The sequence below is a fragment of the Talpa occidentalis genome, unplaced genomic scaffold, assembly GCF_014898055.3.
Source record: "Talpa occidentalis isolate TD23 unplaced genomic scaffold, MPIMG_talOcc4v2.1 talOcc4.14, whole genome shotgun sequence".
Classification (NCBI taxonomy): domain Eukaryota; kingdom Metazoa; phylum Chordata; class Mammalia; order Eulipotyphla; family Talpidae; genus Talpa; species Talpa occidentalis.
Window position 1 is genome coordinate 86,097,964 of NW_023601433.1, and position 14,266 is coordinate 86,112,229.

Below are 14,266 nucleotides of genomic sequence, written 5' to 3' on the forward strand. Positions count from 1 at the left end.
TAAAATACTACCCTTGGTACAAAGCTATAACATATAAACCTCCTGGCATTTGTATTTTTAACACCCAGAGATGTAAATACCAGTTGGTGTTGAATATTCTCATGACGTTGCTTAAGAAGTTCCTCTGTCCTCTGAAGGAGACCAAATTCAGCTTTGAATTCAGCTATTATCTGATGCTTCTTTTTGAACACTGTGCTCTTGCTTCGAAGTTTACTGACATATCGTTTGAACTGTAAAAGAAGACAGTACACAATTTAATGAGTAGAAAAGTCATTGCTAAAAGCAGATACAACCTAAATCTGTTAGAAGAAAAATTATCTTTTCTACTAACATCTATTGCAATTATATAATAACAACTTAATTTTAGTAGAAAACTTGAAAAGATGAACTGCTCAATTAAAATACTTTTTTTTGGAGCCATCATAATAATGTAAATCCTTATACAAACCTACTCATCTTGGGCTTTATAAATAAGAATTAGGAAAGCAGAAACCCAATCCTATAAAAATAAAATGTTTTTTGAAAAATAGAAGAAAAAATAGGAAAGCAATTCTGAGACATTGAGATGAAACTCATCCCAAATGTTAATATTACAAGTTTGGGAATTCACAATTGCTTAATTCAGGTATTTACCTTTGAGTGATATTAGAGTTACAATTACTCTACTCTAATGGAAAGACCTCGTTATTGAGTAATACCCATTAGAGTTTAGAAAAGCAAATGAAATGAGTATTTAAATGTGTTCATTTGATAGGTACTATTTGTTGACTATTATGTATTAGGCACTGTGCTACACACTGTGAATACAACCCTATAAAGAGAAACTCACGGGACTTGCCCTCATCAAGTTTAAAGAACAGTGGAGAAGGCAAACACTGACCTGATATTTACAACCGTGGTGAACATTATAGTGAAGTGAAGGGGCCCTGAGAATAAGTAACAGAGTGTTGGGATGAAGGCAGGAAAGGTAGGGTATGACAAACTTCTCCAAGTAATTATATTTTAGCCAAGACTGAAGAAGTAGGAGTGTGTTAGAGGAAGGAGGAAAAGGCAGGGAAGAACATTCAAGTAGAGACAGCAAGTGTAAAGGTCCTGAGGTGCCAGTTTATTAAAAGTACTAGTTGATTTGAGAAGCAAGTGCCAGAAGCAAATGTGAAAAATCTCTGATATTGCTGAAACAGAACATAATACTTAAAAACAACCACCACTAAGTTCCTCTTAAATACCACTGGTACTAAAAATTTTCAGCTATTTTTACTACATAAAATATATATATATTTTTTTTTGCTTTGACTATCTTTTTATTAGTTACATTAAAAAGAAAATTTCCAGCCCTCCCCGGTGGCGTAGCGGGTTGAGTGCAGCGCTGTGAAGCTGTCCGCAGCCTCTGCAGCGCGGGTTTGATTCCAGGCTCGCCAGGGAGCAACCCACATGACGAGGCAGACCTCTCCTATCTCACCTGCTGCTCCCCTCAGCAGTGTACTTCGGTCTACCTGACTGTTCTGTTCCCCACTCTGTCTCTGGTGAATCCTCTCACCCTCCTGCGCCTCTGGCCTGAACCCCAGCTATTGTATAAATAAAATAAATCTTTATTTATTTTTAAAATATTTTATTTTATACAAGAACTGGGGTACAGGCCAAAGGTGTGGGAGGGTGAGAGGATTCACCAGAGACAGAGCGGGGAACAGAACAGGCAGACTGACTGAAATACACTGCTGAGGGGAGTAGCAAGCAAGACAGGAGAGGTCTACATTAGCCATGCCAATGTACCTAGAGTCTAATAACTTGCAAAATTTCCTTTTAAAGAATAAATTGGTAAGCTGCAATAACCACAGACTCAAAATCTCTAGCCGGCCAGGAATTGAACCAGCTCTGCAGAGGCTGTGGACAGCTTCACAGCACTGTGCTCAACCTGTTGCACCACCAGGGAGGCCAAAAAAAATCTTTAAAAAAAAAAGAAAAAAAAAAGAAAATTTCAATTGTAAGACCTTGTCTTTTTAAACTTAAACCCATTACTTTAAAACAAAACATCCATATTACATAATATGACATAATTCTTTGAGAGTCTTAGCCTTTTAAATGCCCAGTCCTTTTTAAAGCTAATTTTGGGGAGGGGAGGGTTATAAATAATTTATGAATAAAAATAATGACCATAGTACAGAAATTTTATAAAACAGAAAAATGGAAAAATTCACTCAAGGCCACTATCCCAATGCAAGTTTTATTACCATGTTGGTATCTCCCTCCTAATTTTTAAGGCTAAATCTAAGGTCAGCAATGCAATATTGTAAGGTAGTAAAATAGGAACTAAGACATTTTTAAAATCTTAAGTTTTTTTTTTTTTAAGACTTGACTGATTCCTGAATATACAAAGAAATTCCTTAAGTATAGTAAGGTAAACACTCTTCACATAAAAATAACCTTATTCCCAGTTTAGATATTTTTTTAAACTTGAGTTAAACTTTAACAGAAAAGAAGAACATGTGTTTTTAGAGGAAGGAAATTCAAAATATTTTTTCTATTCATGATTAAGTTAATTTTAATATCAAGGAATCCAGCCCCAACACAGCAAATTCTTAATGGGTCGATTACAGAAACAGTTTTAAAAATTTAAGCCATGCCAATGTACCTAGAGTCTAATAACTTGCAAAATTTCCTTTTAAAGAGTAAATTGGTAAGCTGACATAACCACAGACTCAAAATCCCTAGAGTAACTATATGTTCTATTAAAAGTGTCCTGGGCAAAGTGCCCAGAATGAAATCAACCCTGTTCATCTCCTGTCCTCTGTATTGTCTAGGCCAATTTTCCTTTTCTCTGTCTTGCTGTGTTCCAGAACTATTTTTAAAAGCTAAAAGCTATACATGTTTTTGGTAAAACAACAAACCCACTAATTACTCAATGTGCTCTATGCAGATTGGTTATTTATTATTCGACATTCATTGGATGAGCTTCCCAGGGGCGAGGACAGTGGGGTTCCCCCAGCAAGGCTGCCCACACCTGAGGAGTCCGCGGCCAGCACTAGGCACTCAAGGGACGCGGACCCCTGAGGGGTTGGGGGGAAGAAAACACTGTCATTGCTTCTCTTTCATTGGGAGCTGCTTCTATCATTTGCCATTTAGCATAGTTCTGAGCTTTCAAAATGCAATAAATAAATAAATAAATAATTTTAAAAATCCACCACAAACACACTGAATTGAACTCTTCAGACACATTTTCAATAATTTCTGTAAGATATGTTTCCGGGTATGATCCAAAGGAATATTGGGTTTTGATAAGTTCTGCCAAGCTGCAGAACAGGCTATTTCTAGTATTTTTATAATTATTAATTTGATAAGCAAAATGGTCTTCTTCTTTGCGTTTCGTTATTACAGAATTGGACCTTCTTTATGTTTATTGAATTTATACCTCAAATAGGTGAATTTTTAGGAACCATTAACATACTTTTTAAATTATTGAAGCTCTCAAAGGGACTTTATGTAGATTGTATTTATTGATATTTTATCATATAAAGAAATTTAAGTTGAGGAAATAGTAAAATACAAGGAAACAAAGTACACATTCCATCAGTCGCCAGAGGAGTGGTATTTCTGTCATTCACAAAGCTCTGATGGCCCCCACTGTACAGAATGAAACTAGGCTCCCTTTTTGGAGCAGGGAAGTCAGGATGGTGGCTGGAGAGGTGGGAAGTGAATTGGGAGCTGCACAGAGGCACAAGTAATTTTGGGGAGCTGCACAGAGGGAAGTGGGTCCATTGGCCGAGGGTGCAGGGAAATGAGGAGGGTGGGGGAGTGGAGCAGAGTATGGGTGACTGAGGACACAGAGTAGTAGAGGGTGATCACAGCGGTGGAGACCAGTCTGGGACTAAGAGGTACATAAAAAGTTAAACAAAACCAAAAATACGAGGTCAGTATCAGTTTTTCTTCTTTTTTAAATTATTTCTTTTTATCGAGGTCAGTCTCAATTTAAGGATTTGCAGTCATAGCATACTCTGTGGCTCAGCTGTAAACAATGTTTATGCACTCCTAACCCACATGCTAAATAATGGCTTAATGAAAAGTTGTGATTCTATTGTGAGGTTATAAAGAAGGGAAGGATTGCGCAGAGCTAAATCCTCATGTCTTATGGTAATGCACCCAAAACTAAAGTCAAGAAATTTCAGAATAAACATGTCATTTAGAAATATAGACACTAGAGATACTGGAGGAAACATTAAGAGTGGTTGTTTCCAGAAAGCAAGTTGGAGAGGGGAAAGACATTTTTTTCATTATCAGCTTTTGTAGCACTGTATTAGTTTTTAAACTACATATAAATATGTTTATAATTCATTTATATAATTATAAATATTTTTATAATTAAACCAAATTATAATTATTCTAAAAGGATAACACTCCGAGACACAAAATGCCTATCACTAACAAAAATCTAACAGCTGATTGATTTTATTTTGGATAGACTTTGGATATTAAAAATTAAAAGTATGCATAATTCCAATTTATGAATAACTTACATGAGCAAAAATTCACAAATAATTTCACAGGAGCACTTCAGAGTATCCTTAAAATCACAGCTCTATGATCAGAGAAACTTAATTTCAATGGTTCTACCACTTACAGTGACCTTGGGCAAGTTTCCTTTTTCTCTTTACATAAAACTTCCTCAACTAAAAAAAAATTGGAGATAACATTGATCTCAGAGTGACTGAAGATCACATGAAAATGCGAGTGAGACAATTAGCACAACCCCTCCTATACTGTCACTAAATAGAAGATATTGCTATAATTAATTATGCTGTAATGGCTCAATAACATAAAACAAGTTATTCACCTAGAGATTTGCAATTACTAACACCATAAAAATCGTCACAGTTTTGTAGTCTGTGCTTGAACATATAGTAGTCTATCCTTTATTATTGTGTAAAGGGATTTCATAATTTTTGAGGATCAAAACATATAATGTTAAACATTATAAAATAAATGATTGTCTAAAATAAAACAAAGTCATTTTTAAATAAGATCTATAAAATGTACTAAAAAAATCTATGAAAACTGGATAGTGGATAATGATTAATAATGTCTGTCACTGTTTGAATACAGTTAAGAGAACTTAGAAAATAAGAGGTAATTACTGTTCTTCCTAAATACTAAAGACATTTTAAGTACTGTTCTTCCAACTAGTACAGACATTTTAAAGAAATGACCAGTAAGTGAACAGAAAAGTAAAGACCTAGGTGTGTGGATGTTCTCTAGAATTAAAATAGGATAATTATTACTGCAAGAAACTACAAATCTACATACTTGGAGTGGTGACCACGTTAACATTTTGTGTAAATGCCCATAAACGAAGATTGGGAGATAAATAAGGACTAAAAATAGCTGTTGTGTTAGGCAGACAGATTGAAATCTCATGAATTTATTTCTTAAATAATTAAAGTTTTTAACTTAACTTTAAAAATAATATTACAGGGCCTCCCTGGTGGCGCAGGCGGTTGAGTGCCGCACCGTGAGGTGAGGCTGTCCACAGCCTCTGCAATGCGGGTTCGATCCCAGACGGCTGGCAAGAATCCCACATGGTGCAGCAGACCTCTCCTGTCTCGCCTGCTGCTCCCCTCAGCAGTGTACTTTGTCAGTCTGCCTGTTCTGTTCCCCACTCTGTCTCTGGTGAATCCCCTCACCCTCCCACGCATCTGGCCTGTACCCTGGTTCTTGTATAAAAATAAATAAATCTTAAAAAAAATATTACAAAAATAATTTTTAAAGCACTCTGGTTTAGGACATAAGCAACAAATTCTTGGAACATTAAGGGAAGAGCTTTCCATGGTGCATTTAATCAGGTCAATCCTGCCACGTGCAGGAAGGTCTATTACAGCTACTATTACCAAACACTCAGGCCAGCATACATTTGTAGTCTAAATTTGTCCTTTGTGAAAGAGGGGCCATAATTTTAGAAGCTGAAATCAATAAGATTAATGCTTTATAGTGCTAGCTTTTGGCTTTGGGACCAATTTTACAGACTCAGCTCCTTTGTGATCAAAATGGAATTTGACAAATGCTCTTTCTCCTTTTATCCATTTAATATATTTTAGAATGTTTAATAGTAATGATCAAAATCCGGGCTATCTTCTTAAATGGACAAACAGCTTATTTCCCTAAGTAGGTAACCATTTAGAAATGCTTTTCAAGCTTATCTGGTTACTGGATTCCAGACATCATTCTGGATATTTATGTGGAAACAAGAATCTCTTCTCCTGCTGCAAATTTTCTACCTCGATACCTGACATGAAAACTATTTCCATGGTAATTAGCTGTGAGGACTTTGCAAGACACTGTATAATTAAGTACTTTATATGTCAAGAACCACTAAGAGATATGTTTCTTTAATGCACTATTCCCTTTTACAAAGAAGACCTATAGAGAAATAAACACAACTCACCAAGTTAGAAAAACCAGAGTAGAATGAGAGCACTTTTGTCCTCAAATTCTGTTAGTCCAACATTTCCGCTATTTCCCACTTCTTAATTAAATCACACTATAGTCAGTTATTTCATCAAATGACTTTTTTTTTAGGCATAGAAAACTACAAAATAGGCCCAAGGACTTAGGTGTGAGATGACACCAACTGTTTAAGAGAAGCATGGATGCCCAACGACCATGATTTCCTTGTTCATTGTCTTATATCTATCTAAATTCAGAATCACAGGAAACCAGGAAACCCTATCACTTCATTTCATACTTCAATAAGTCACTTGAACTCCCTGAAGCCTAGTCTTTGAGTTATTTTAAGGCATGAAAAACTGTTTCAAAGCAACCTTTCTTTTCTGCTAGAATTACAGACTTGTCAAATCACCCATCATAACGAGCGCCAAATAAACACACATACGAATACTATTCTAACCTTTTCCAACCTGTTAGTATGGCATTTTTAACTTTAAATTAGAAAATCACACCAAGTCAAGCAAAAACAAAGTAATTACCTACATATGGTAGTGGATTGTTAACTGCTAATTTTTTTTGAGAGTCTATAATAAGCAGTATGATATATGCTGGAGAAATCTGTCTTAAATGAAACTTGTGGCATAGAAACATTCATCTCTGAAACACAATTAGTCATATCATCCAAGGTCTCTGTGTTTCTATTATAAGTCAAACCAACCACCATGCAGCTGTTACTATATTACTAATGAGTTTTTCAACTGCTGTCCAAGCAATTAACTCTCAAAAAAATTTTCCTATTAAGCTTTTTCAAATTTTGTCTTAAAATTGTGGCATTACCTAGACTGCATATATAATGCACCACTTTATTACAGTGAACAGAACAGATGTATTTGGTTCTACTTTGTTCCATCTCTTGGGAAATTCTAGGGGGCTTCAGGTCCTGTTATAAGCTCTCAAAGAGTATAATGTGATTTGAAAGATTCTAAAAATATCATAGGTTTGCCTGGGCTCACTTAGAAGGGTGGATGATTCAATTACAAGTGTCAAAATTTGATTCCTCATTTTTCAGGCCTTGACAGCTGCAGCTAATCTTGCCAGGATTCCCTTATCTTCATTGCCTTCTCTTTGAAGTATTTAAAGAAGATTTCATAATCTTTGCGATTCAGCTCTAGGATTTCTGTCAGTAGCTGCAAGACAAATTGGTTGGCTCTTTCCAAAGCTGCTTATAAATATTATTTGACACAGTTTTAAAGTAGCCATTAACTGCAAAACAGCTGTGCTTCCTGTAATGGTTAGGAAAGAAAACACAAAGGGCTCTACCCATACACCATAAACCAGGAGTGACTTTTTCAACCCACCAAGTGCCAATGGAATCTTAACCAGAGGTTCATTTTTTGTTCATTCAGATCCAGAAGGCAGGCATTCATTTGAATGACAGCTCTAGGGAGGGTACTAGCATTGCACATCAAAGGGCTGATTTTTTGTTTGCTTTTCCCAATTAGTACAGCAGAGATTCAGAGATCTCAAAGTGACTGAGAGGGTAAAGACCATTAGCCATATGATGTAGGCTCTATTTTTCACTCTTCTACTAAGTGAGACAAAGCCATCAAGTGTAGACTGCTGCCTGTGAAATGTCAGATCTTATCAAAAGATCTGACAGGAGCCTACCAGGTTAAATGGCAAGTTAGGTTTGTGGCCAGGTATTTAAAAATGTGCTTATACACTGAAATAGATAACCTTGTTAGGGTAAAAAGTCTCACATGGAGCACTTTTCTTATCACTTTCTTTTACTAAGAAGGCTTCAGTTGACAATTTTTAAATGTCATCACTTTTCTGATAAAAAATATATATATCTAGATTATACATTTTCATTCAGATTTTCTACATATTTACCATCTGCCATGCCAGGTGTTAGGTAAATGGTGGTGAATAAGAGCTAAGCCCTGACGTCATGGAGCTTACTGGTTCCATAGGGGAAGTAGAAAAGTGAACAAGTAATTTTAAGTGTGCTGTATGGGACATCACACAAGAGCACTATGAGAGCATGGTTCAGGAGGACTAGGATGGTGGTGTGCGACCCATGGGGAACATAACAGGGTATGCTTTCTGGAAAAGATGCTTTTTAAGCTCTTTCTGTTATCTTGGAAAAAATCTGACCACAGCAAACTTTTCTTGACAATTTTCAGTCATAATTATGACCACTAACTATGAGATTATGCTGGGACACTGGGTTTTCTTTCTCCTATAACACTGACTCCTGCATAAGGTAAGATATTTCTTTTTTTGTTGTTGTTCTTTTGCACTTTATTATAGACTTTATCATCCATTATCATTATATGACTCTGTCTTACTTAGATCTTTGGGATCTGTAAAGTTGTCCTTATAGTCATGTACTTGTCTACCTCCTTCTCCTTGAAGGGAAGCGCTACATCTTATCACTTGCGTGAAACCCTCCTTTTTTTATTTTTTTATTTAAATTTTATTTTTATATTCCCCATACAACTACAACCCCCTTATTTTGACCCCAATCCCTCCTTTCCCCACCCCCCACCCCCATAGAATGTCTCTGGTTCCTAGTTATTTGTTGATTTTTATATTTTCTTTCTTATAGTTATTCTTTTTCCTGGTCCCTTATTTAAGTTTTCCAGATTCCTGCTATGAGTGAGACCATCCGGTATTTTTCTTTTTCTTTCTGGCTTATTTTGCTGAGCATAATCCCTTCCAGCTCTATCCATGTTGCTGCAAATTGCATGTGTTTATCTCTTTTGATTGCTGAGTAATATTCCATGGTGTCTATGTACCATATCTTCTTGATCTAGTCATCTATTTTTGGGCACTTGGGTTGTTTCCAAAGCTTAGCTATTGTAAATAGTGCTGCTATAAACATAGGGGTGCAGGTGCTCTTTGGAATTGATGTTTCTGTGTCCTTTGAGTAAATACCTAGGAGTGGAATTGCTGGATCATATGGAAGCTCTATGTTTAATAGGTCAAGAAGTCTTATGGAGACATTTTAAAAACAACCTTAGTTATGGAAAATTACAGTCATTTAATATTAGAGCCCTTTCCCAACTGAAGTTATAACTTAGAATAACATTAGCAATTCATGCTTTAAATATATACAGATTATTGCAAGTCAATAAAGTTGAAAAAAGGGGGGACAATAAGATTCCATATGCAAAGTTGACAAATGACAGATTAGAAGAAAACATATTCAGTTATTTAATTGTCCAGATTAATATCCAGAATATATGCAAAAAATAAACTGATAATAAAAAATTCAATCCACTAGGGAAAAAAAGGGAAAAAGAAAGTAAATAGGCAAACGACAGAAGAAATTTAAATGACTAACCATATATGTGGACAGATGCTCAATCTCACTAGTAATCAAGAAAAATAAAAAAATCAAATACTGTCAGAATGGCAAAAAAGTCGGACTGAGGATTAATTGTCAGCGAAGATTGTTAAGTAACAGAGGAAACACACTCTTGTGCATTCTTGTTTGGAATAAACTTGGTACATCCATTCTATGGAACACAACGTGGCAGTTGAATGGAAATAGGTACCTGATAATAATAATAATAGTGGTAATATTTATGAAGTGTTTCCTTTAAGTCAGGTTCTACTGCATCCTGCTTACTTGCATCAAAACATCAGCCTCACAACCACCTTAGGAGGAGAGAATTGTTACCACCCCTGATGCAGGCAGCAGAGAGGAGTTAGGTAACCTGCTAGGGTTAAGCAGCTAATCGGAGGCAGAGCAGATACAGGTGTTCTGGCTCCGAAATGGATCACTGTAACCTTGACAGCATAGTCTATTTACTGACATGGAAAACTCCCCAAGACATGTCAATAAAAGCAAGTTGCACAATATACCATTCATATTTTTAAAACCCACAAAATAATATTGTCTATATTATCTCCAAAGGAAGGACTGAAAGAATATACAGAACCGTAAGAGTGGTTTTTCTACAGAAAAGAGATTGAGGGATTGGAAGTGGAGGTATGAGGTAGTCCACAGAGACTTTAGGTTTATGGGCATTGTTTTATTTTCATACCATGAGAATGTATTCAGGTAGTATTTATATAATCTGATTTTTAAGCTTTAGAAACCCAAAACATTAATCCAGTTCAATTTTTTCCCTAGTTAAGGCTCATATTACTTCTAAAATATCCCTCATCCAGCTCCTGTTAGAATATTTTAAATGGTAAAATGTTCCACTTTACCCAAGCAGCCTGCTTTGTTACTGAAGAAAGCTTAAATGGTGGTAGAAATTTTTCCTATTGCTAAATACTTTTACTAACCATCATCCATTACTCCCAATTCTGTCTCCTGTCAAGCAAACAAGAACATCACCGTCTGCTGCATTGGAGGTCCCAAGAGCACGCCTACGTTAGTGACTTGCTAGGAGGACTCCCGGGGCCCAGCACAGAGCCATGTTCCCGGCCATGCTTTCGACAGTGAGGAGACAAACCAAACCACCAAGGGGAAGAGCCTACATGCTGGGTAGACCAGAGGAAACCAGGAACAAGTTTCCAAGAGTCCTTTCCCTTAATTCCTCCAGCTCTGAGCTGTAACAATGTTTAAGAAATGTTGCCACCCAGGGCAGTGCCTAGCAACACTGAGACTTGGTACCCAGGGTGTTTACCTGGGGCTAATCATGGAGTTTTCTCTAGTCCACCCCCTAATTCCTGACACCCAGAAGGAAAGCAGGTGTTCCCCATAAACCACACTCTTTATAAAAGCAGCTTCAGCACACAGTGAGCCGTCCTTATCAGGGAATGGGGGAGAGGGAAGTCCTAAAATCCAAGATGCCAGCATCCTGCAGGCATTTTCAGGCCTGCTATGTTAGAGCCTTTCTACACACCATCCTCTCCACACTCCTTCTGATATGTAAAGGTGATTTTATCATGTCTTTCTTTAGTTTTTTGTTCTCAGTTAATCACAATCTCTATGAAAGTTTCCTGATTTTTCACCCACATTCATAACCCTCCTGCAGACTCTGGCTTAACTATGTCCTTCTTAAGACATGAAAATGAAAATGTAAAATAATATCCCAGGCATGATTTTACTATAAGTGTGTATCATACTTCTATTAATGCAGTATAGTATATTTTCCTTAGAGCTGCATTTTTAATGGGTGATGCTGAGACCTGGCAGACAAAACTCGAATTCTATGACACTATAACATCACTAGTGGCAGTCTATTTCAGCTTAATACCCCTTCCTACTGAGATGGTTTTGAGTAGCCACTCTATCAACTATCACAGGTGAACTATTTTTTCTAGATTTTTGTCATCTGAAAATTATTGAGGGTTCTGGGCCTCCAATTCAAGTCATGGTCCAATTAGTAGTAGCAATGTGACCTGGGTAAGTAAGTGGAAATCTGTGTGCCTTAGTTCCTTTAACTGTAAAAACGAGGAAGAATAATAATTTCTATCTCAAGAGTTATTCAATGAAATAAATGAGATAATGTATGTAAAAAGCCTAATACAGTGTCTGACACATTATGATTGCATAATAAATACTAATATTATTAATCTAAATTATTGATAAAAATAATAAACGAGTCAGGAGCAGGTACAAAACACCATGGCCTTTTTTGGGTGACTTCTCTTAGAGATAACAGAAATCAAAATTATTTAAAAAAAAAAAGATATATTTATTTATGCATAGAAGAACTGGGTAGTAGGCCAGAGGTGGAGAGTGGCGGGTGGGGAGAGGATACACCAGAGACAGAGTGAGGAGAAGAACAGGCAGATTTACTGAAATGCACTGCTAAAGGAAGCAGCAGGTGAGACAGGAGAGGTCTGCTGCACTATGTGGGTCAGCTCCCTGGCCGGGGATCAAACTCAGGCCACAGCAGTGATAGTCCTGAGACCTCCACCAGGGAGGCCAAGAAATGAAAAATTTTTTAAAACATTAATTCAATCAGATTTATATTTTGTTATTATATTTAAATTCAATGTTAAAAAGCCTTAAAATATAAAAAGATTATTATCAATTTTTAGTTAATGTTAAGAGACTATATTCTTTAGATTTAATTTTATTATCTACCAACTACTAATGCAAGAAATCAAGATAGACTAGACTGGCAAGAAAATCTCTATTACTGAGAAGATAATTTCAACTGTTTGAGAGATTCTTATGTCAGAAGTCTGGCAGAATAAGGATAAAACATTCCTGTCCTTATTCCTGTGTATTACCTTTTTTAGACACTTCATCTTTTATTAAATAAGATTTTTACATATTCCATCTTTTATTATATCTACTAACTGCTTCCAATCTGGGCTATACTAATTTCAATTTTTAAGCAGTGAACTATACTCCTCCTCTCAAATTCTTCATTGAAATGAATGACAAAAAAAACAAAAGTACTAAGCACTAATGCTGTGGACTCAGTATGTGCCTAGTGCTGTACTAAGCACTTTACAGGTATTAACTCGCTACCCTGCACAATACTAATTCTAGAAGGTATATATTAGTAACATTTCTTCTGAGTACAAAAAGGCTACGGAAGCGGCCCAAGGTCAACAAGGCAAGGATGGATACTCAAGCAGCCACGTTCCAGAATCTGCTCTTCACCATACCACTACAGTGCCCCTGGTGTATGGGATGACACGCAGCCCACAAAAACTACTTTTGGAGGCTAGATGTCATGTGCTGACTGAGTCTTGAGTTTCTTGGAAGCTTTGACATTCATTATTTCATGGGTTCCACTTAACCACTGTGAGAGGCAAACACCCCCATTCCACACCTGAAACCTTAGTAAAGCTAAGTGATTTGTTCAGTGTCAACAGGACCACGTGAGAGAGACCTGGAACCAGCTTGGCCACATATTATCTGTGTGATCTATAATCTTCCTGAGCTTCACTTGTAAACAGGAATAACAGCGACACTTCTTACAAGAAGGAAAGAAGTCTATGCAGACACGAAGCATCTAGCACCCGGCTGTGGATAAAAAGTGCTGTTGTTAACCTTCCTTTCCTCATTCTCCTCTCTGCGGCTCCTGGCACTGCTTCTCCACCCCTCTCACCAACTGTGTTAGCAGATGGGTGGCAAAATACATGATTTTTTGGTGATTACAATGTGATACCAAATGAAATCTCTGTGAAGTCCAGTCATATTATATAATTTTAAGTATAACAAACTTTTCTCCTTTTGTCCATATGGCCTATCACTTATCAAGTAGAATAAAATTAGTCTATCAAGATTTGTTCCTTATAAAATTATGCTTAATGTTCCCTAATACCTTCTGTTCCTTTAAGTAACTGCCAAATGATTTATTTGATTTGTTCTAGTTTCTGACCAGACATTGTTTAAAAATTAAGTTGCGCTGATCATTTCCAAAGTTATCTTTTCCCCTTTAAAAAAAGTATGCAAATTTCTGTCATTAATACTTCCACTCACCAAGATTTCTCAAAAATAAAAACCAATAACCTGGCACTAGGTTCTTTTTCCTCATATTTGTGTAGTGGGACTAATAGTGAATTACAAGCACCATTCATGCCACATGCAGCCATAGCAATTAGTATTTCCTCTCATTTGGACAGCATTTTTTTGAAAAAAGGTTAAAATGCTAGGAGGTAGCTTAGTCTCTTAGAAAGTGAAATTGCTGCATAATTAATCTTTCTTTTTTTCTTGGATAGCAATGATGTCATGAGGCTCACACTGTTGGTTTCCAAGTATCATTTAAAATAAAATACTCCCTTGTCTAAGAGCAATCTGGAAACGGATGTTAAAAGTCAAAGAAATTTTTCAATCAAGTGTTACTCCCCCAGTAAGCTAAAAGGCATGTCGGGAGGCCACAGAGAAAAGTGGCAAGAGCAATCTGGA

General features: G+C 36.5%; 1 protein-coding gene across 6 annotated transcripts in view; it reads right to left on the bottom strand.

Moving 5' to 3' along the window:
- Positions 1 to 14,266, bottom strand: part of IFT81 (intraflagellar transport 81) — a 207,348-nt gene that overhangs the window by 31,493 nt on the left and 161,589 nt on the right. For all 6 annotated transcript variants that reach the window (XM_054695360.1, XM_054695359.1, XM_054695357.1 and 3 more), the window contains one exon: positions 81 to 230. In XM_054695360.1, the coding sequence (XP_054551335.1) occupies positions 81 to 230 (150 nt within the window). The remainder of the gene's footprint in view (positions 1 to 80; positions 231 to 14,266) is intronic.